The sequence below is a fragment of the Fundulus heteroclitus genome, chromosome 5 (genome assembly GCF_011125445.2).
Source record: "Fundulus heteroclitus isolate FHET01 chromosome 5, MU-UCD_Fhet_4.1, whole genome shotgun sequence".
In the NCBI taxonomy this organism is placed as follows: domain Eukaryota; kingdom Metazoa; phylum Chordata; class Actinopteri; order Cyprinodontiformes; family Fundulidae; genus Fundulus; species Fundulus heteroclitus.
The window spans coordinates 32,430,129-32,451,836 of record NC_046365.1 but is presented as its reverse complement, the minus strand read 5'-3'; the positions used below and the strand labels follow the sequence as shown (position 1 = coordinate 32,451,836).

At 38.4% G+C, this 21,708-nt stretch overlaps 3 protein-coding genes across 4 annotated transcripts; 2 read left to right on the top strand and 1 right to left on the bottom strand.

Annotated features, from left to right (window-relative positions):
• The first annotated feature begins 1 nt into the window (after position 1).
• LOC105940043 (perforin-1) lies at positions 2-5,129 on the top strand. Its single transcript, XM_012882488.3, has 10 exons — positions 2-49; positions 412-687; positions 769-848; positions 1,079-1,124; positions 1,500-1,642; positions 1,728-1,866; positions 1,945-2,025; positions 2,475-2,968; positions 3,064-3,157; positions 4,434-5,129. Exons 2-10 carry the CDS (start codon positions 427-429, stop codon positions 4,638-4,640), a joined length of 1,545 nt encoding a protein of 514 aa, XP_012737942.2. The 5' UTR covers positions 2-49; positions 412-426; the 3' UTR covers positions 4,641-5,129.
• A 3,761-nt stretch (positions 5,130-8,890) lies between these two features.
• On the bottom strand, positions 8,891-14,932 carry pin1 (peptidylprolyl cis/trans isomerase, NIMA-interacting 1). The gene is made up of 5 exons (XM_012882470.3): positions 14,775-14,932; positions 13,351-13,433; positions 11,617-11,725; positions 9,861-9,971; positions 8,891-9,721 (listed from the first exon to the last, which is right to left on the bottom strand). Exons 1-5 carry the CDS (start codon positions 14,830-14,832, stop codon positions 9,612-9,614), a joined length of 471 nt encoding a protein of 156 aa, XP_012737924.3. The 5' UTR covers positions 14,833-14,932; the 3' UTR covers positions 8,891-9,611.
• Positions 14,933-15,003: 71 nt separating this feature from the next.
• On the top strand, positions 15,004-19,765 carry ubl5 (ubiquitin like 5). Of its 2 annotated transcripts, none has more exons than XM_012882472.3 (5): positions 15,004-15,145; positions 15,410-15,474; positions 17,703-17,786; positions 17,879-17,916; positions 19,479-19,765. In XM_012882472.3, the coding sequence occupies exons 2-5, from the start codon at positions 15,419-15,421 to the stop codon at positions 19,520-19,522; spliced, it is 222 nt and encodes a 73-aa protein (XP_012737926.1). In that variant the 5' UTR covers positions 15,004-15,145; positions 15,410-15,418; the 3' UTR covers positions 19,523-19,765. The 2 variants fall into 2 exon arrangements, with proteins under 2 accessions (XP_012737926.1, XP_012737925.1); XM_012882471.3 differs by having other exon boundaries at positions 15,086-15,173.
• Positions 19,766-21,708: the final 1,943 nt, after the last annotated feature.

The following is a 21,708-nucleotide window of genomic DNA, read 5'->3' as shown; positions in this document are numbered from 1 at the left end:
GCTTGTGTAGCCGAGTCTGGTCTTGATTTCTGGAGCTGACTCAGCAACGGTGAGTTTTTCAGCGTTTATGCTCTGGCGAAATAATGCTATTTCGTTTCCCAATGGGAAAACGGAACTAAACAGAGATATTGGTATCGTTGTGTAGCGCAGTGCTGCATAACACAAAAACTCATTTGAGTTTTGAAATAACTTAAAGAGACAACTTTTACTTACATAGTATATAGTTTTAATGTGCAGATATTGATTCCTGGTGAGCTGCAGCCATGTTAGCATCTAAACTCATGATTTTGTTCTTGAATATTTTTGAAATATTATCTTTGATGTTGTATAAATAAGACTAATATTCTTCAAACCACTTGTTGTACATTGTAATACGGCAATGGTTTAAGTCCTTTTCTCTTTATCTTTTAGCCCCATACTCCAGCCATGCCCTCCTCTTCGACCTCGGCGTCTCTTCTCCTGAGCCTCCTCCTTTTTCCTACCTCTATTCTCTGCTGTCAGATTGGGACCAAAACCCTATGTGACGCTGCCTCGTTTGTACCGGGTCACAACCTGGTGGGGGAAGGTTTTGATGTGGTCACACTACGCAGAAAAGGAGCTTATGTGATTGATTTTAAGACTTACCTGAGCTCCAGCGGCACCTGCACTCTCTGCCCCAACCCTCTTCAAGGCAACAAGCTCCAGAAAGTAATATGAAATCTGCAATAAACACTGCTGCACATTTGGTTTTGTGGAAATGATGCTCACGCTGCTTTTCTTCATTTTAAGCTACCAACGTCTGTAGTGGACTGGCGTGCATTCAGCACATGCAGTACTGATATCTACAACAGTTTTCACATGTCTTCTAGGTACAGTATGCAAATGTTCATAACTACCAGAGATTTTGAATAGTAGAGTATATTAGAAAATAATAAAATCAGAATTTCATCTAACAGTGCCTTGGAGAGAAGTATTCAGACTGTGAATCTTTCCACGTTTTCTCATGTTATAAAAATAAAATGCAAAGTATTTTTTTGACATTTGGAGTTACCGTCTTTATAATTCTATGTTTATTTTTTTATTTTATTTGTCTCAACAGCAAGCTGGTGAATGCTTACACATCCCAGGAAAGCAGCGACTGGAAGGTGAGATACATCTCAGAGCTACCACTGAGCACTGACGTTTTGCAGTGGAGGCCTCAGGTTTTCGATAACAGGAACTAAATAGAAACGTCAATTTTTAGTCTTTCACCACATTAATTCAATTCATGAGCTGCCCTATAGGAAATAGGGTTTAACCTAATTAGCTCTTCCAAGAAAATTCCTTCAGCTTTAGTTAAAATTGGAGGAGAGCGACCATAAAAATCATGTATTACCAGCAAACAGCAATCAAAAATAGCCTTTTATCACCTTATCAGCTGCTATAGGATTATAACTTAAGTGGATGATACGGAGACTTGATCAAAACTATGGCTCCTTATTCAATAGCTTCTAAAGTATTTTTTTTCTTTCTTTTAACAGTTTGGGCTGGATATTGATAAGTATGTGGAAGCCAACCTGGAGGTGGGAGGAACCCGCTCCTCTGCCTACTCCTTCGCTTCTGAGAGGACCAAAGAGGACCGCTACACTTTCAGCATCCACAGAGTCCTCTGCACCCATTATGGGTATGAGGGGAAGTTAGATTTTTTTTTCTAAGTTCTGAAAGATCCATTAAAAGAATGTTCTAATTTTTTTTCTCTTGGTGTTCAGTTTTCGTGTATCAAGCACACCTCCCCTCAGCGCAGAGTTCAAGAGGCATTTAAGCACACTGCCACTTCACTACACCTCCACCACTGCTGCTGCATACAAGGATGTCCTAAACATCTACGGCACACATTACATCAGACAGGTGAGAACTCATTTAAATAATTTCATTAAGAAATTAACAACAAAAAGCTTCTTTCAAGAACTTAAAACTTTGTTTTAGGTTAATCTTGGGGGCAGAATGAGAAGAGTGACATCTTCGCGGACCTGTTTGTCCTCCCTGAATGGGCTAACCTCGGATGCGGTAACAAACTGCACTCTACACACTGAAGATGGGCTTATCCTTTCCTTAACCAAATCCTGCATAATCCTCCTTTTTCACCCCAAAAACATTTCCAACACTAAAGCATTACGGTCAACAATAACGCAAGCATCAGTACTGCAATCCTGCTCAGAACCAGAGCAGAAATGGCTGTTTTTGTCGCAAGCGGTCCTTTGCCACTGTTGCAAATTACAGGCAGTCTGGGCTTAAATCCATAGATACTGTTGGTGTTGGTTTGTTAATTCTCCAAGTTAAGCTTCCAAACAACCTTCTCCTGACTTGAGTGGACATATTACAACATTCATCTTCACTTCCTGAGCTCGAATTTGAGGTGGAGGCATCTTGGGTGTAGCCATCGAGTCATAAATATTTAAACATTTGTAATATCTTCCGTGAATATTAATAATATCATCATTTCTCTTGTTATCCAGGTCCACTCCTGTTTATCGCAAGGTATTGGTGTCGGCCTGGGGAAGATTAAGCTCTCTAGTGTCTCCAGTTCTTGCAAAAGCGTCCTACAAAACCAAGACACCTCCGGTAGCTACAGCTCTGGTCTCCACCAACACTACACAGAAGTATCAGGAGGAAACGGTTGGTTAGGGGAGTTTTTAATTTCCCAGAATGATTCCGCTGGCTTTTCAACTTGGCTGAAGAGCCTAAAAAACCAACCCAACGTTGTTTCGTACTCACTCCGCCCACTTTACGAGCTCATGCCAAGCAGCTCCCAGAAGTCAGCGATGAAAGTCGCTATTGAGAAGTATTTGGAGGACAACGCTATGAAGGTCTCATCCTCAGCACCAACCTGTTCTGGCGGTCCTAACCTGGGCACAAACTGCTGCCCCCTGGAGCCCTCAAAAGGGACCCTGTCTGTGACCATAGTCAAAGCCTGGGGTCTGGAGGGAGACAGAATTGGGAAAACTGAAGCGTGAGTTGATGCACGGGTCAAACACCAATATCTCACCATAACGGTTAAACAGCCATATTGATATGCTGCTCTTCTTTATACTCTCCTATTGACAGGTTTGCTAAGATGTGGTATGGCTCCATATATCACAGGACCAAAGAAATCAAATCAGACAATCCAACGTGGAACGAAGTGTTTAATTTGGGCCATGTAAGGACAATTTTTAATAATGTATCGGCTGAAAAGACTTCTTGACAAAGTCCAACTCTGTTACGTCTTCAAATCAGTTCTAGTTTTTATGTGAGTTTACGGCAATCGGAATGTTTATGATAATACTTCATCCCCAAACCGGATCACTGGGGTTACATCAGCCTTTTTTTCCACCAGCTCTGTTTGGTACGCCCTACTTGGTGTCACTCTCTCACGAGCATGTCAGCAAAATTTTTTTTAGGGCCAGCCCAGATTTCTCGTCAAACCGAGCGGACTCAAGGGGAGTTTTGACGTGAACACGCTGCTTTTCAGTGATTGGCCGGGAAACGAGAAACGTTTTTCTCCAAGGAAGTCCAGAAAAAAACTGAAGGGCGACCACATTAATATTAAAGACCACCAAGCATGCAGTGGATCAAACATAAATATAATTTTAATATTTACAAACCATCACACCTGATAGGAAAAAGGACTCTTCAGCTTTCTCTCTTCTCTCTTCGGCTTTGTCTCGTTTTGCACACGCTGAAATTTGTTAAGTTTTGTCTCTAAAGAGTGTTTGGTTCAAAAATGCGTTCACTGCTGCTGATCCATCCACTGTGTGTGGAAGGAGTCAGAGCTGCTGTCTGCCTTTCCATGGGGATCTGCCAGCTCCTCTGACCAAAGATAACCCAGCGCGAATACACGATATCCAACCTATAAAAAATGATTTCACTGTGGTCAAAAATCTGTTTTTGCGCTATTAAAGTCTTCTCGTTGTTCCCGCCATGGCTGAAGTAAAAACCTGTAAGGCAAGCGTTGGAGCAGATCACAGTCTCATTACCCCTTTCTGCTTTTTTTTTTCTCTCTCTCTTTTATTATTGATTATTTTACCAAGACTATCTTGCATATAAAATTATACAAACATAATTTGTATTTTTGGTTGATATATTTATCTATAATGATTTATTTACTCTCTTACCGTTTCTCGCAGATTTCTTTAAACTGTTAATGTTGCAAACAAGACGTCTTTTAGGCATTTCTAGGCGAGCTGAAAAACAACCGGTGCCGATTAACGCCGAGTGTGGCGGGGCAGAGTAGGGCGGCCGAAATCGAGTAGGGCCGGTGGAAAAGTGGTTATTTATCTTTTAGGTTTTGGTGAGGACATAAATATTTTTCTTTTTTGTTTTCATATAAACATTTTGGCGCAGTATAAAAAGTAGGGGTATTCATCAGGTGCGGCATAACAACATGGAAAACCTCACAGCTTTAATTCCTTTTTTTTTTTTTTTTTTTTTTGCAGGTGGACACACATCTCAGCCTGAAAGTGGAGGTTTGGGACCAGGATCCAGCAAATGATGACCGTCTCATTTCATGCACGAGGCAGCTGCTGCAGGGGAGCCACACATTCACCTGCTCAGGGAAGGGAAACGTGGAGGTGAAATACACCATGAAGTGTGACGCCTACCTGACCGGAAACAGATGCGAGAGCTATAAACCAACTGCTTAGTGAAAAGAGCTCCGTGGTGAGGGTTCTGGGATGAAATGTTTCACGTTAATCATGCGTGATGTTAGCTCGCTGGGTTAAAATTCACAATTAAAACTTTTCTGTTAAGTTTCAGCCCCATATCTGATGATCACAGTGTTAATCTTAGCATACACTGGACTTTACTTTTTTTTTTGGGCCAGAGTTTAACTTGTTGTAGTATAAATAGCCCTAGGATTATGTGAGAGAATATGGCACATATGTTGGTCCTGTCTCATCACCTACATATTTTATTGAAACAACTGACTCAAAAATTATCACAACAAATTTCTTTATCTTCAAAAGATGTATTGTAGGAGGATATGGATCTAATTAGCTTCTAACATTACTTTTTCTTGTATTTGTTTGATTTCGGTTGTAACCTTCTGTAAATATACTTTGCAGATATGCTGATGTTTCGATGCTAAAACATGCTATTTCCCCTTGGAATTAATAAAGTCAATATTGAACAGGTATGAGTTTTAATTAATTTTTTTATTTTTTTATTTGTTCATCTATAACACTAGGGTTTAGAACAACCGCATTTATCTCATATTATCACATTTCAAATGTTATGGGTGAACCAGAAACTTTCCTAATAATGAGGCCTATTTTTGACATTCATTTGACATTTGAATAAATGTGAGAAATTATTTGGCATTGAGTCAACATGTCAGACTGGTTCGGGATATATATATATATATATATATATATATATATATATATATATATATATATATATACATCCTGAACCAGTCTGACATGTTAACTGTCGGGTCTTCAGATTCTGCTATTATCGTGTACAGTCAGGTCCATAAATATTGGGACATCAACACAATTCTAATCTTTTTGGCTCTATACACCACCACAATGGATTTGAAATGAAACAAACAAGATGTGCTTTATCTGCAGACTTTCAGATTTAATTTGAGGGTATTTACATCCAAATCAGATCAACGGTGTAGGAATTACAACAGTGTGTATATGTGACTGCCACTTTTTAAGGGACCAAAAGTAATGGGACAATCTGCTGCTCAGCTGTTCCATGGCCAGGTGTGTGTTATTCCCTCATTATCCCATTTACAAGGAGCAGATAAAAGGTCCAGAGTTCATTTCAAGTCTGCTATTTGCATTTGGAATCTGTTGCTGTCAACTCTCAATATGAGATCTAAAGAGCTGTCGCTATCAGTGAAGCAAGCCATCATTAGGCTGAAAAATCAAAACAAACCCATCAGAGAGATAGCTAAAACATTAGGTATGGCCAAATCAAGTGTTTGGAACATTCTTAAGAAGAAAGAACGCACCGGTGAGCTCAGCAACACCAAAAGACCCGGAAGACCACAGAAAACCACTGTGGTAGATGACCGAAGAATTCTTTCCCTGGTGAAGAAAACACCCTTCACAACAATTGGCCAGATCAAGAACACTCTCCAGGAGGTAGGTGTATGTGTGTCAAAGTCAACGATCAAGAGAAGATTTCACCAGAGTGAATACAGAGGGTTTACCACAAGATGTAAACCATTGGTGAGCCTCAAAAACCGGAAGGCCAGATTAGAGTTTGCCAAACATCTAAAAAAGCCTTCACAGTTCTGGAACATCCTTTGGACGGATGAGACCAAGATCAACTTGTACCAGAGTGATGGAAAGAGAAGAGCGTGGAGAAGGAAAGGAACTGCTCATGATCCAAAGCATACCACCTCATCAGTGAAGCATGGTGGTGGTAGTGTCATGGCGTGGGCATGTATGGCTGCCAATGGAACTGGTTCTCTTGTATTTATTGATGATGTGACTGCTGACAAAAGCAGCAGGATGAATTCTGAAGTGTTTCGGGCAATATTATCTGCTCATATTCATCCAAATGCTTCAGAACTCATTGGACGGCGCTTCACAGTGCAGATGAACAATGACCCAAAGCATACTGCGAAAGCAACCAAAGAGTTTTGTAAGGGAAAGAAGTGGAATGTTATGCGATGGCCAAGTCAATCACCTGACCTGAATCTGATTGAGCATGCATTTCACTTGCTGAAGACAAAACTGAAGGTAAAATGCTGAAGACCGTTGCACTAGAGGCCTGGCAGAGCATCACCAGGGATGAAACCCAGCGTCTGGTGATGTCTCTGCCTTCCAGACTTCAGGCTGTAATTGACTGCAAAGGATTTGCAACCAAGTATTAAAAAGTGAAAGTTTGATTTATGATTATTAATCTGTCCCATTACTTTTGGTCCCTTAAAAAGTGGCAGTCACATATACACACTGTTGTAATTCCTACACCATTCATCTGATTTGGATGTAAATACCCTCAAATTAAAGCTGAAAGTCTGCAGATAAAGCACATCTTGTTTGTTTCATTTCAAATCCATTGTGGTGGTGTATAGAGCCAAAAAGATTAGAATTGTGTTGATGTCCCAATATGTATGGACCTGACTGTATGTATCTACTGGGTGCAAATCTATCTATAATCCAGGTATATAAATTAAAAAAAAGTTGAGTAGAACTCCGGACGTGCACTTCATTCATTTCGCCTCATCTCCAAAACAGACTTCTTCAGTCTGGGGAGTTTCAGGTAAACTCAGTCTTATAAGAAGTTCCTTCGCATAGAGGGTCAACAACTTTAATGGTGACAGTCAAAAATAGTTGCTGACATGCAAAAGAGGACCATCCATCTAATTGGTGATCGTTAGTGCTCAGTAGCCTATTATTGTTCCCAGGAGGCTGAGTCATGCTCGCCATAACAGCATCGTAAGAGGGGGACAAGAGGACCCGGAGGTCTCCACCTTTGTTTAACAACGGGCAGTTTCTCTTCACAAAAATACCTCCTTCCTTACGGCACTATTCAGACAGAACTTGTCCTGGCAACCGCTGATGCACTTCCGCATTGGCTGAAGAGTCCTTATCCAAAAGATGTTTTCGGATGCAGGCAGCCTCAGATTTATAAAACCATGTGCACAGCTGTACCTGTGTGTTTGTATACCAGGTTCCACCTGACGTTCTGCCTCCTACATGCTCAGATTCAACCATAAATGGTCAATGCAAGGCATCTATGAATGAATCAGGAATGTTAATGTGTATTAAAAATGGGTCAGCTGATTTTTGTTTCACTCTGTAATGGCAACCTTATGATAAAATCGATCTATGATTAAAGTCTGATAAAGTTATCATCATGCAGTCGGGCAGCAATTCACCACTTTACCATTTGTGTCACCAACTTCCCGTCTCTAAAATGAGAGCACGCTTGGGTCAAATTTTATTTTTTTTATAGATCCCAACTTTTGAGGAGGGTCTTGCTGTCCCCTACCCCTAAAGTCACTGGGTGTGTACAGTAGTAGTAGGACAGGGGTGTTTTCTCCGTGGCCTCAGCTGAATATACTTGCAACTGTTGCGTTGGAAAGTGACGTTTGCAAGTTTCAGACCACGTTCCACTTCTCCTTCTCCCTGCTGTCTGCCTGTGTTCTGGTGGTTCGTTCATCCATCTGAGTTGTTGTTGGGCTTGGGTTGGCATTGACGAGTTGCAAAAAATACTTCTTGTCTATTATGTGAAGGTACAGCTCATAAAGCGGATTTACCTTCAAGCTCTCAGACTGAAGAAGTCTCTTGGAGAAGAGATGAAATGTTTCAACAAAGAAGAACCTGCAGAGGACCTACTCAACTGTTTTTTGTTTTATTTGTAATACGGTGAAATAGTTGCCAAGAGTCTAGCTTCAGCTATACTAGAAATTTTGTTTGGCAGTTTCAGCAGGGAATGATTTCAATTAGCCAACTATTAGGCTTGGGGAGCCTAAACCAATTGTGACCACATTTCTATTACAAATTATACACTGCAAAAACGGATCTAAAAACAAGTAAAATGTTCTTAAAGTCAGTCTATTTGTCCTCGATTTGAGCCAGTAAATAAGATTATCTGCCAATGGAATGAGTATCTTTACCCCTAAAATAAGATAATTAGACATCCTGCACTTGAAATAAGATGATGGAGATGAATTGTTCCTAGTTTAAGAGGAAAAATCTTATTCCATTGGCAAATAGTCTTATTTACCTGCTCAAATCAAGGACAAATACACTTATTTTAAGAAAATTTAACTTATTTTTAGTTCTGTTTTTGCAGTGTATATACTTACTTTTAGAGGCATCAGTTCAATTAAATCCATCATGTGAAATCCATACATATATATTTAAAACGAACAAGTACAGGAACTTAAAAAAGACAAAAAGGCCAAAATAGATTACAAAGAAATAGCTGGGTTTTTTTTAAACTTTATTCCCCAGTTACAACAGTGTCAACACTTCATAGGATTATTGAGGCTTTTAAAAGCTGTGGGACCTTATCTTAAAACCTACAAGCTTTCAATGGTGCCATTTGAAATCAAACAGGCTCTTTCTAAAGACATTTTTTTAATGAACAAACTCTTATTTTTTTAATATTTGAAGTCAGACAGCTTAAGAGTGTTGTTTGAGGAATCCAAACTAACCGCCTATTCTCCATCCGCAGCAATGTGTGACATCTTGAACACATTTTAAACATCCTAGCTATAAATCTTTAATCATTCAGCTAAAGGAACTGCTTTGGCACACAGCAGGAATGGAGAAGAAATAAAAAAAACAAAAAACAATAAATGGTCCATACTGAAGACATGCACGTGACAGTTACAGGCTTCTTTTTGCATGTTTTTCAGGGGTCAGCCACAATTCAGGCACTAATCTTTCTTCTATCATGGCGTTGCTGTGGTTGATAAAAGCTTAAGGTCTTGAGGAATAGTCCTTTGTTTTCGGAATAATTTTAATAATCATACCTTTGCTAAGTAGGGGGAAAAAGAATCCCACCCAGAATATTACAGTACATGTTGTATGTTTGACTTATTGGGGGCTATGAGTGCAGTTTAAACAAATGGCAAGCCTGCTTGGGTTAGTTTCAGTAAATGCACGTGATAATGGAGAGGGAGAGCGTTTGGTGTCTTCCTTTCAGCCGGTACGTAAGATGATGTGAACTCCGGAGTCGGTAAAAACGGGGCCGCTCATGTCTCCCACTTTGAGAGCGAAGGAAGCATCTTCAAAAGGCTTCTGCATCTGACCTAAAAGCATACGCAGATACGCCGTACGTTAAAGAAAGAATATCTCTAAGCAAAGTTATAGTCATTCAGATAATGTCATCTGTAGTGCTAATCCCGTGAGCACAGTGTTTTGTAAAAAGCGATGCCGTAAAGGGTTTACCTCTTCCAAACACGCCGAGGTCTCCGCCGTTTTTCGCTGAGCTGCAGTCGCTGAACTGAGAGGCTAAGCTTTCAAATTTCTCCTCTCCGGACTTGATCTGTTCAATGTACTCTGCATGGGGGAAAAAAAACGACATACGTCTCAATAAACAGCATCAATGAGTTTCTTCCATTAATTCATTTCAAACTGTAAAATTCACATAATTATGCTGATTAATTACATACAGGGCAACTTACAAACGTATATCTCTGTAAATTTCGATCATTATGGCTAACAGCCAATAAAAACCCACAATTCAATTTTGTCGTAAACCTAAGATTTTATCATTAGACTGATAAATCCATGTCCATGTACTGTACCTTTTGCATTAATAACTGTATCAGTGCAGTGTGGCCTGGAGATGACCAGCAATAGTGGGGGGTTAACAAAGTCCAGGTTGCTTTAATAGCAGCTTTCAGCTCTTCAGCATTGTTTGCTCTGGTGCTTCCTCTTGAGAAGACTCATTAATTCTTAAATCAAGTACTGCACTGCAAAAACAGAACTTAAAATAAGTAAAATGTTCTTAAAATATGTGTATTTGTCCTTGATTTGAGCAGGTAAATAAGATGGTTTGCCAATGGAACAAGATTTTTGACCTTAAAATAGGAACAACTCATCTCCATCATCTTATTTCAAGTGCAGAATGTCTAATTATCTTATATTAGGGGTCAAAATACTCATTCCATTGGCAAATAATCTTATTTACCTGCTCAAATCAAGGACAAATACACTAACTTTAAGAACATTTTACTTATTTCTAGATCTGTTTTTGCAGTGTGGTACTTTGGGTACGTGCTGGATGAGGAAGTGAGCATCTCCCTGAAGCAGAGGGAAGGATGGAGCGCTCTGATACTTCCTGGTAGACAGCGGCTTTGACTTTGGACCATGAAAACTTTGCACGCAACCTCAAGCCACTCGGATTCTGTGCCTCTCCAGTCTTCCTCCAGATTCTGAGACCTTAATTTCTAAATTTAATGCTAAATTGTGCTTTGTTTCTCTGTAGTCCAAAGCTCTCTTTTCAGTCTGCTTCTTCTTTTCTTTTAGCTCAAGCAAGTTTCTTCTGACGTTGTTTCTCGTTCCAGAGTGGCTGAACACAACCTGGTTGTGTGTGTGTGTGTGTGTGTGTGTGTGTGTGTGTGTGTGTGTGTGGTCCTGAGTCCGGCCACACCCCCGCCTTGTAAATCTCACCTAGACTCTTGAATGGGTTTTGCTTCACGCAGTCTTTAAGGATGTGGCTACCCTGCTTACCGATGCACCTTTTTTCTGAGACATTTTGGCCCTACAGTCAATTTTCTATTAATATGTTTGGACACAGCACTCCATGAATCACCAGCTTCCTTGCCGATGACATTTTGTGTCTCCTCAGAGAGGGTGAGTGTCTGCAGGACAACTGTCAGGTCAGCAATTTTCCCTGTGATTGTGTAGGACATATAACATTAAAGGAGCAATAAGTAAAATTTCATTATTTTCAAAAGAAATAACTAAGAAGTCGTGGCTTGGTTGGCAGACAGTGCTCAAGCCCCACCTAGTGGTGAAATTTCGCTTATTGCTCCTTTAATATATTTCTGTCTAAAACATTTTTGTTTCATGTAGAGATTTACTTTTGAAATGAATTACTGAAATACAAAAGCATTTCAATGACCCACTCACCCACTGAGGTGCACCTGTATTTTTTACAGACTGACATCCTGCTCCATCTCTGATCATCTCTACTTACTCTGAATGAGGTCCAAAGCCTCATCTTTAGATCGCGTGATATTTTGTTCTCTCCAGGAAGACGGACGACGCGACTGACTGTGTTTCACCAACAGGTGAGAGCAGCGTACCTGCATGAGGTGAAAAAAAAAAAATTAACTAACCTTTATAGATCATAGGTGATTAATTAATCTTGAAAAGAAATCCCATATAATGGTTACTGATTAAAAGAGACACCCAAAAACAATAACCCAATGACTTACTCCAGGTCTAAATATAACATTGTTGACCATGAGGCTAAATAAGTATTTTATCACCTGTGAGATAAGCACAAAGCCTGCAATCTGCATTGTAATGTAACTCCAAATCAACTTCAAAGGTTAAGAAATTATTTTAGAACCAGCCCGTTACTGCCAATGACATGCAAGATTGTGCAAAGAAAGGTTTTTCAGTTCTGCTATTTTAGGAAGTCCATAAAATGTTGGCTAATACATAATCTATTTGGCTGCCGTATATACAGTATATTGCATAATTGAGTGTTTTCTAAATGTTTAAACATTACACACGTTTCCAAGCTAAAGTTTTCAGATTTATGTGCAATTTTTCAGAACCTTGCAAAAATATTCACACCGACCCTACAGTCACAACCATCAATGTATTTTTAAGGATGCGCCGATCCATGTTTTTTCACTTCCGAATTTGGGTATCTGCCAATACCGATTTTATTCTGATACCAGAGCTTTTTGCTTTAATGTTATTCTCATCATATTGTTTTTTGTTGGGTTTGTTTTTTTACACATGCTGCAGTAAAGTCCTTTCTACTGGCAAATATGGTATGTATGAATGTAAGCATGTATATCCCAAAATACAACCTGGGATAAGTAAAGAAATAAATTGTGTTCACAGGAAAAATCCCATTTACTGAATAAATGAATATATAAATATGTCATTAATCTTGTTTGCTAAAATACAACATTTACTTACTTTAATGCGCTTCATTAAAAGGAGTAGGCTCCAAAGTCGTTGAAGCAGACTTTAACGGAGCCTCAAACTGGTTCTCTTGATGCAAAATGCTGTTAAATTAGCATTTTCCCATGACAGCAGCAGTACTACTCCCATTTCCGCACATGGAACATCAAGTGACGACTAACCGATAACACAAAAGCTGATCGGCTGGCAGCGTGTTTTTAGTTTTAATAAAGCACAGTTGAGTATCACGGGAAAATTTCATTGTGCATTTGGGGTCGCGTACATGAGCGAAAGAAAATAAGGACCTATTGAAAAAATGTAAGACTTGAACACAATAAGTCAGTGAATTTAAGACTTTTTAAGGCTTTAAATTTTGATTTTCAAATGTAAGACTTTTTAAAGACTCCAAAGAAACTCAGAACAGGCAGTGCTGTACTGGATATTAATCACCCCTACATAACACCAAACCACTTTATTTGTAAAGCACATAAAAAAAAAAAAATAAACTGTATGAATGACCTAAATGCTGTACAATAAAACCAAACATACAAGACAAACAGAGGCCAGAAAATAAGAGATACACAAACAAAAGAGCTGAGAAAAAGAACCCTCACAAACAATTTTGAGCGTAAAATCAGTATAGTCAGGTTGTAAAACATATTATTAATCATAAAAGCACCAAATTAGCGATACACTACATTTATTAATTATAATGTACACTTTTGCCATTATTTGTCTTGTGAAATTGGTTACATTGTAGCAATCAATAGTATTAATTCAGCTCAACCTTTTCTGGCTCTCCACGACCGTCTCCCACTGGACGTTCCCACTGGCTGGCATTGGTGATGTGATTAAAGTAATACACTTTGCCTGCAAGAACAAACACAGAGACGTCCAAATTCCATTACTTTTTCTTAAATACTTAGCCAGCAGACACAAAATGCAGACCATGTCATAATTTTCTTAATTTTCAACATAACCTTGAACCGGGGATCAAAAAATGTCTAATCCCATATGTGTGAATCAGCCCATTTGCATACAGTAAATCATATTTTGGCTATGCCCAGGAGAAAACATTTCATATTGTTTGAAGTTTTTGATCTACTACTCAACATTTTGCACTCTCTTAGAAAACCAAAAAATTAAAAAGTACTTTTCTATGATCTTCTCATAGCTGAATGTAAGGAAAAGTGTTCATGTGAGTCCTGTAAATAATGACAACCAGAGCTATTCTGGTTTGATTTGCACTCATAATCATTTATATTTCATAAGCGCACACTGGCCCAAACGGGATCGGAATCTTAATCAATAAAAGTAAGATGCAATATAAAACCTTTGGAACATAAATAATTAAGTCATGGAAACGAGAAGGCACCAATAAGCCTGTCGACGTTTTAAGCACATGACAGATACATTCACTCCGTTGAACTACCATATCTTTCTAAACATTTAAAACAATTAATATTTACCGTAGTCACTTTTTTAAATGTAGGACAAAATTACAAGTGCTTCATTATTTTAATGGGTGCAATAAGTAATGCCATTATGCCTTCAATTAAGGCAGTCTGACTGCAAGAAAGTCTATATATATTCTATTATATACCTACAACATTAAAATTAAGTATGTAAGAGAACTATTGATTGTTCCTTATTTGCAAAATAATAAAGCTGTATTGGCATAGCTAAAATTTCATAAAACGTGCAGTACTTACCTAGATGTATTTGCAAACACGTCTGAACTGCATTTCTGGGCTTATTTGGGAAAATCTAGAGCTCCTTCTTTACCTTTTGAGTTTGCATGAGTTACGACAATCTGCACTTAAAAAAGGCCCTGCCGAGACACCCGTTCTTGTTTAAGGTATGAAAACTTGTTCATTAAGCGCCCTGGCTCTGGGTCTCGCGCTGTTTACGCGAGCCACTGGAACGGGGTGACGTCATGCGTGGCCCTGCTGCAGCAGACCTGAACGAATTAGCTCCTCGTGTAGATAAAACAAATACACCGCCACAGTCAAATGCTATGTCTAAAAAAAAAAGCACATTCATGACTTATATACTACATCACTTCTTCCAGCCAGTCGTTCCGGTATAATCGGGTTTCTCTATTTTGTTTCTCTAATGCACCGCGATGCACATGCAGCTAGCTAGCTACTTAATATACAGTTTATTAAGCTCCATGGTTATTTTAGCCCATTGCCGATAGCGGTTCATTACCTGAACTACGGCTCATTCTTTTCTCCCATCCGGAAGGTAAATTCTCTTCGTCTGCCATGTTTGTTTAACAGCAACGTTTTCAAATTTCAATTCAATGTTGCATCGAAGAGCAAGGCAGGAGTTGCTACGCAGCACGACGACAGTTGGCCGCTTGTTTTCGACACAAGCTGTTTTCAGTTCATGTCCCGCCCCTGGTTGGACTTCCTTCTCTCCTATTGGGTAGTTTGTATTGTCAATCAACATTCTAATGGCTCTTATTGGTCCAGAGGTGAAAATACAAAAGCATCTGCTTTACGGCAAAGCGTAAACGAGAGTGTTCCAGAAAATATCAGCGACGGAAGAATATTTTTCATTCTCTTGCAACTTTCTATGTATGTGATAATAATTTAATTATATATGGTAAATAAATAATTGCATAGTTAATATTAGTAAATATATTTGTTAATTGCATGCTTATTTTTATTCTGTTTATACGATGATAATTTAGCGACGGTGTTGTTAGCATGTTAGCTAACAGGCACAGTTAATGTGTTTATAGATTTACAGACATTTCTTATTGTTTACTCCATTTGTTTAGTCAAGTGTAGCTTTGTAAAACGTCGGGCTAACGGTGTCCACCTTTTTCTTTTTGACAGACAGTGAAAATGATCGAGGTGGTTTGCAACGATCGTCTTGGCAAGAAAGTCCGAGTCAAATGCAAGTATCCTTAAGTGGCAGCATGTGGAAAGCATGGTAGTTCAAAACAAAGGAAGATAATACGTTTATTTATCATCACACAATGGGGACATTCGGGCGTGACTGGCAAAGATACAGACTTACACACAATGTATAGTAAGGAAAAAACAAGCTGATCTGATTTTATTCAGACTCTTAGTTTAAAATCACGTGGGTATAGTTTCAATGCATGTCAGTTTCCCTTTGTAATCCGTTTTCTCACACTGCACAACTATATCTTCTGAATTTAGTTTTGTCCACCCTACAGAGATAGCTCAGGATAACCTAAGCCAATCTAACTATAAGCATTAAAAAAAGAAAGTTTTGAGCCTGATCTTAAAAGTAGACAGGGTGTCTGCCTCACAGACCAAATATGGGAGTTGGTTCGACAGGAGAGGAGCCTGATAACTAAAAGATCTGCCTCCCATTCTACTTTCAGGAACTGTAGGAAGCATCAGGATACTCCATCATACAGCCAATCAGTGACGCATGGTGGATGTTGATTATTAAGGGCTTTATAAGTAAGGGAGAATTTTAAGTTCTATTTTGGTTTTTACAGGGAGCCAAATAAAAGAAGCTAAAAGGGAGGCCTTTTTTCCCCTAATAATTTTCACTGCAGTGTTTTAGACAGACTTCAGGTTTTTCATGACTTAATGAAGATAAATAATTACTGTAGTCCAGCTGTAAAGTAACTAATGGACCAGTTATTCTGCATCACCATTGATCTGGATGTTCAAGGGTGATGCAGGATGATTTTGGCAATATTGTAGTGGTGAAAGAAGTCCAAAAAGCCAGTTTAATATTGAATTTAATTTCCATGTCCTGCTAACACCAAGGTTCTTTATTTCATCACCAGAGTCCAGTTTGCCATACAGACAGAGTAACAAATTATTTTTCAGAGGCTCTGGTCGAAAGACAACAACTTCGGTCTTGTCTGAATTTAAAAGCATTTTCGAGCCTTTGCAAGAGAATACCGTGATCAGGTATATGAAGTGCGGCTCTGGGATCTAACAGGACAAGTACAGATAGAAGTCTATTATGAGGCTCAGCGAATATCATTAGTGACTTTCACCAGTGCTGTTTCAGTGTGATGATCTTTAAGCGTTTACATTGTAGTATTTTGGTCTGAAGAGATTTTGCTGAAAATACAAATGCCAATTGTCCAGTTTTGAAGTAACTAGTAGCATGGACTAGCTTTGTTAAAACACTAATTCTATATGAAAAGATCTCTAGACAAGAACATAATTTACCTTATTACTGTCTTTTCTGATGATTTATTGCATTGCAAAGTCACGTTAAACCTAATAGAACCTCAACCTGAGACACAAATTGTAATCCAACAAAATCTGTGCAATGGCTATAAAAGGTCTTGAATTTATGCAGAACTCCTCGACAAATTGCTCAGGGTTTGATTTTGTATTTATTTTTGTCAACCATTTTAAAAGTTGTGCTCAAAATTATGAGGATTACATAGGGTGGTGGAAGCAATGCAATGCATGTTTAGAAAAAAAGAAGGGGCGCAAGGTCTGCAACTCATAATATCATCACAGTATTTATCAATAATGACGTTGTTGCATAATTTTCTAATATCAGCAATAAGTGAACTTTCACTACCAGGTGGGCTGTTAAGCACTGTCTGTGGACCAAAACAAGATGTGTGACAAGCCATGACTCTCTGTCTCCACTCCAGAATGGTGCTCTCCGCCATTTTGCTCCTACTACGCTGCTCTGACTGTAATTTTATGGCTAGGAAGGGTCTAAGCCCTGAATGGCAGCTGTTCACATGGACGTACATGCACGTGTGGCTGGCCCAGCTTTGTAAACAAGAGACTGGAGAACAACACAGAGAGATGGTGTGTGATGGTGTCATGCCATATTCCTTCTAAAACAACACCTTTAGTTCGTCACATCACTAGTTTTTATTTCTATATAAAATAATGAATCTTCACTTATTGCTACTTTTTTAGCTTATTTTGCTCAATATTATTGTTGCTAATAGATCTTTATAAAATGAAGTTTAAACCCGTAACACGGTAAAAATGTGCCTGTGAATGTCAGTGAAACACTTCACTGGGTATTCTCCTGATTTAAGCTGCTAACCTTTCATATTCTTCCAAGATCAGATTTGTATCCGTTTGTAAAACAGGTGTTTTGGCTCATAGAAGCACACTGTGTTTAAGTGGCATCACACTGCTCCTTAACTTCCACATTCAGCTCAGAAGATACCATTGGAGATCTGAAGAAGCTCATCGCAGCTCAGACAGGAACGCGATATGACAAGATAGTATTGAAAAAATGGTAAGCTGCTCATTTGAATTACTCTTAAATTTTAGTTCCACTCACGTTTTCTGTAAAATTTCCTAATTTGTATTTTATTTAATTTTTTTAAGGTATACCATATTCAAGGACCACGTGACTCTTGGAGACTGTATCCTTTAACTGCTCCTTCCTGTCTTGAGCTGTGAACTGATCAGTGATACTGAATTGGTTACTGTCAATCTTAAACAGCTATTTACGTTTTAGGGAAGTTAATTTTGTTAGTTTGTTGGGCTTCAGTCAGGGTGAAACTGCTATTTCCTCTTGAATTTGGCCTATTTCCACTTGATCGTGTGCCCAGCCATGGAGCAAAAATTGTTCCTGAATGGTTTGAAGAGCACAGAAGCCAGTCTGCTGTGTTGACGTGGACCACAAATTCATCTGACAGGTCCGATCCATTGAGGCCCTTCCTCACAACTTGCAAGACTTGGTGCTAACATCACTAGCAGAACAGTATTTTGTTAGTGATCACTCTTTTACCTAATGTTTGGCCATGCACTAACAAAATGATGGGAAGCATGAGGGAAACTGTGTGGCAACAATGTTAAGAGCATCTAATATCGACTGCATTTTAATTTTATGATCAAATATTTGATAACCTTAGCTTTTCTCATAAAACCCTTTATTTGTGTTTGTTAAACTTTTATTGATAACATACAATACTGTGAAAAAGGATTTTCCCCTAAATGTTTCAGATTATCAAACAGATTTCCGTATCAAAAATAACCGGAGTAAATTCAAAAAGCAGTTTTCAACCGACGTTTTCATATATTAAGCGGTAAAAACACAACCTGTCCCTATCTTGGTAGTCAGAGTTTTTGGAAAGCAGGGCTGAATTTCCAGCTCCACATCCAGGTCTGATAACTGCCGGATGCATAGAATCAAGTAAGACATTATGCTCTGATCTGATCAAAATCTGGAGTAGTTGAGAAATGAACTCATTGGCAACTAGAAGTCTGGTAAGCGGTTGCAAAGCTGGAGTCCCGAACCACAATGAGAACCATTAACCATCACACTTACTGCCATCCTTGTGCGCACCGTCCGTTTACCGTCCATCAAGACAGTCCTGCTCCCTTCCTTCCTTTATTTTTAAATATAACCGGATCCACTTTACACTTCCTGCGTCTGACTTCCTGTCTGGCTCATTGGTTTTCAGAAATTGGTGCATTTCACTCTGTCATCCGTCACAAATAGACTCGATCTGTATATTGCAACGGAGGAGGGTTCTCTGTCATGCCGTAGCGCCGACGTGCTGCTGGGAAATGCCCCCTTGACTAGAATCACTATTATTTGTGACGTAACGGAGAACACACGGATGAAGGAGAATGTGTGAATGAGGGGGTTGGTCACAAGCTAAGAAACTTCCTAGAAGTGGCCAGCCTATCAGAATTACTCAAAGACCCTGTTTACGTGACAACAATCCATTAAAAGTGGGAATGTTCAACATTTGTTACCAAGTCTACACGACAGCGTTTTAATTATTTGAAAACTGCATTTTGTGTGTAATATTCAGGTTATTTTTGTCTATTATTAAAATTTTGTGATTAAATTACTATTATGTTTAAAAAGAAAAAGCCAAAATAGAAGAAATGTGTAGAAGGGCACTTTATTTGTAGTTATTTTATACCTGTGCCATTACACTCAGACTGTTGTCCTTAAGTGTTGCTCCATTAGATGAAATTCACGACGGGATGAACCTGGAGCTGTACTACCAGTAGATGAAAAGCGGACGAGAAAGAGGACCACAACTCGAGAGATGCTCAGACACAACTTCATAAACACAATGCAGTAGGAAGCTTCTGCATCCTCCATACAGCTGAGAGGAGGCGCCATCTACAGGGCGAAATACAACCTGTCCCATGGGTCTGAGCATAGCTAGATGTGAAAGATATGTTGTTCCTATCAAAATCCATTTGTTTTGACGTTTTGTAAATAAATGTGGCTTACACACAAGAAAAAAACTACTGGTCGTTGTGCATTTGAAAAAGGAATCTTATTTTTATTGGAAGTGTTTAGATTGAAATAGTTCCATCCTTGTCCCCAATGCAGTGTCTTGTTTTGTTATTAGCAACTCTTTTCTACGGTGAAAATTAATGGTAAGGAAAAACACGGCTATAATTATTTGAAGTGATCAAGTAATTTAAAAGTGGAAGTACAGTTAAACAACTAGAAGAATCCGTTTGTCAAAATGTAATTGGCAGGATTGCTCTGGATTTTTCTGCCGATATGGTTGTTTTTTTTATTAACAGTATAAAAGATTAAAAAACACGGACTTTCTGACAAGCGGCTCTAATTTTGGTTTACATTTAGAAAGTGTTTTATTTAAATGTAATTTTTTTTCAAAACATTGGTCATTTTTATTTTTTGTTCAATGTTGCTCAACGTTTAGTTTTTATATGTTAAGGACAAATGTGTGTATTAAACATGTAAATGCTACAAAATTTATAGCCACGGCTAGTTTGCAATTTCCATCCCTAGAAAGCCTTTTGAAAACGACATAAAAGAACAAAAAACACATAACTTTACAAGAGTTCACAAATTCACATCACCCTAAAGTCCAATTTAAAGTCAGCTTATACAGGATCAAATATGCCTGCAGTGTCGATTCCTTTTTAAAACATTTTTTTAAAAAACATTTTTTTAAAACCACCAAATCAAGGTTCTGTTTCAGTTCAGAAGACGAGGAGTTTCACTGTTTGATTCCCTGGACAGAGAAGGCCGACTGGCCAAAGGAGGTTTTTATCAGGGAAACTTTGACATTTCCATTTGAAGCTCTTCATGTGATGGAACCCACTGATCTGAGTGGCACCATGAACTGTGATGTGTCAGGGGTCAAATTGTGTAAACATTCATACATTAATCTTAAATTGGAAAACTTTTTTTCAAAACTAAGAAAATAAAGTTTGCAAAACTTCACAATGGCGTGTTGGGATGGATTTTCTGTCTGGTATTTTCAGCGCTCTATTGAAAATCATTCTCACTGTTGGCTCAGACCAGGGAGTTATACGGTAACTGAGATGAGAAAAAAAATAACATGTATGGATATATTTGCTCCATGGGAGGATAAACCGTCTCTTTTTATTTGTGAACATAAAATGCTTCCTTGTTCAAATAATAAAGTTCAGTTTCCAAGCTCATTAGTTTTACTTCAAACCCGTCTTGTTCTAGTTTTAAAACTGGTGTAGTTTTGAAACTGGGTCTGAGTCCACAAACAAATACATTGGCCTACATTTCTGAGTTTTTCTTCCTAACAGTGAAGCTTTAACATATCAATCTGATTGAAGAGATCTGTATTTAATGTAGGTTAATCATGTGCAGATTTTTTTTACATGTGTAGAAAAAGTCTAAATCTAAATGGAATCAAATACCAAAAAACAGAGAAATAAAGGCTGTAACATTTCTCTTTGTCACGCTGCCAGCTACCAAGACAACTTCAGGATCTTGTTTTGTGATTTGAGGAACTTAACATATGACAAAATCATATTTACACATTTTCAGTTTTCCAGTGTTGTGGACGATTTAAATATAGCAAGATAATCTGGAAATTCAAGTCAAAAAGTGTTTAATTATAAAAAGGAAGATTTGGAAGAACTAGACTTTTGATCTCCATGAAAGACGAAACAGTTGATGTTTCGCTTCCAGCTTCAGTCGATATTATGTACAACCGGGTAATTGGTTTTAGTAATCATGATAGGAAATATGTTTTAAATTCAAGAACAATCTTAGATACATGGCTTTTTTTGAACTTGTTGCACTTTAGATTATGCTGGATCTCTTGTATCTTGCTCAACGGACTGAGAGGTCCGACAAAGGTGCATCTGGAAGATTTAAATGAAAATTGTGTGTCAAGTCAAATAAACAAAAACAAAAAAAACAACTTTGCTACATCTCCTTGAAGTGGGTT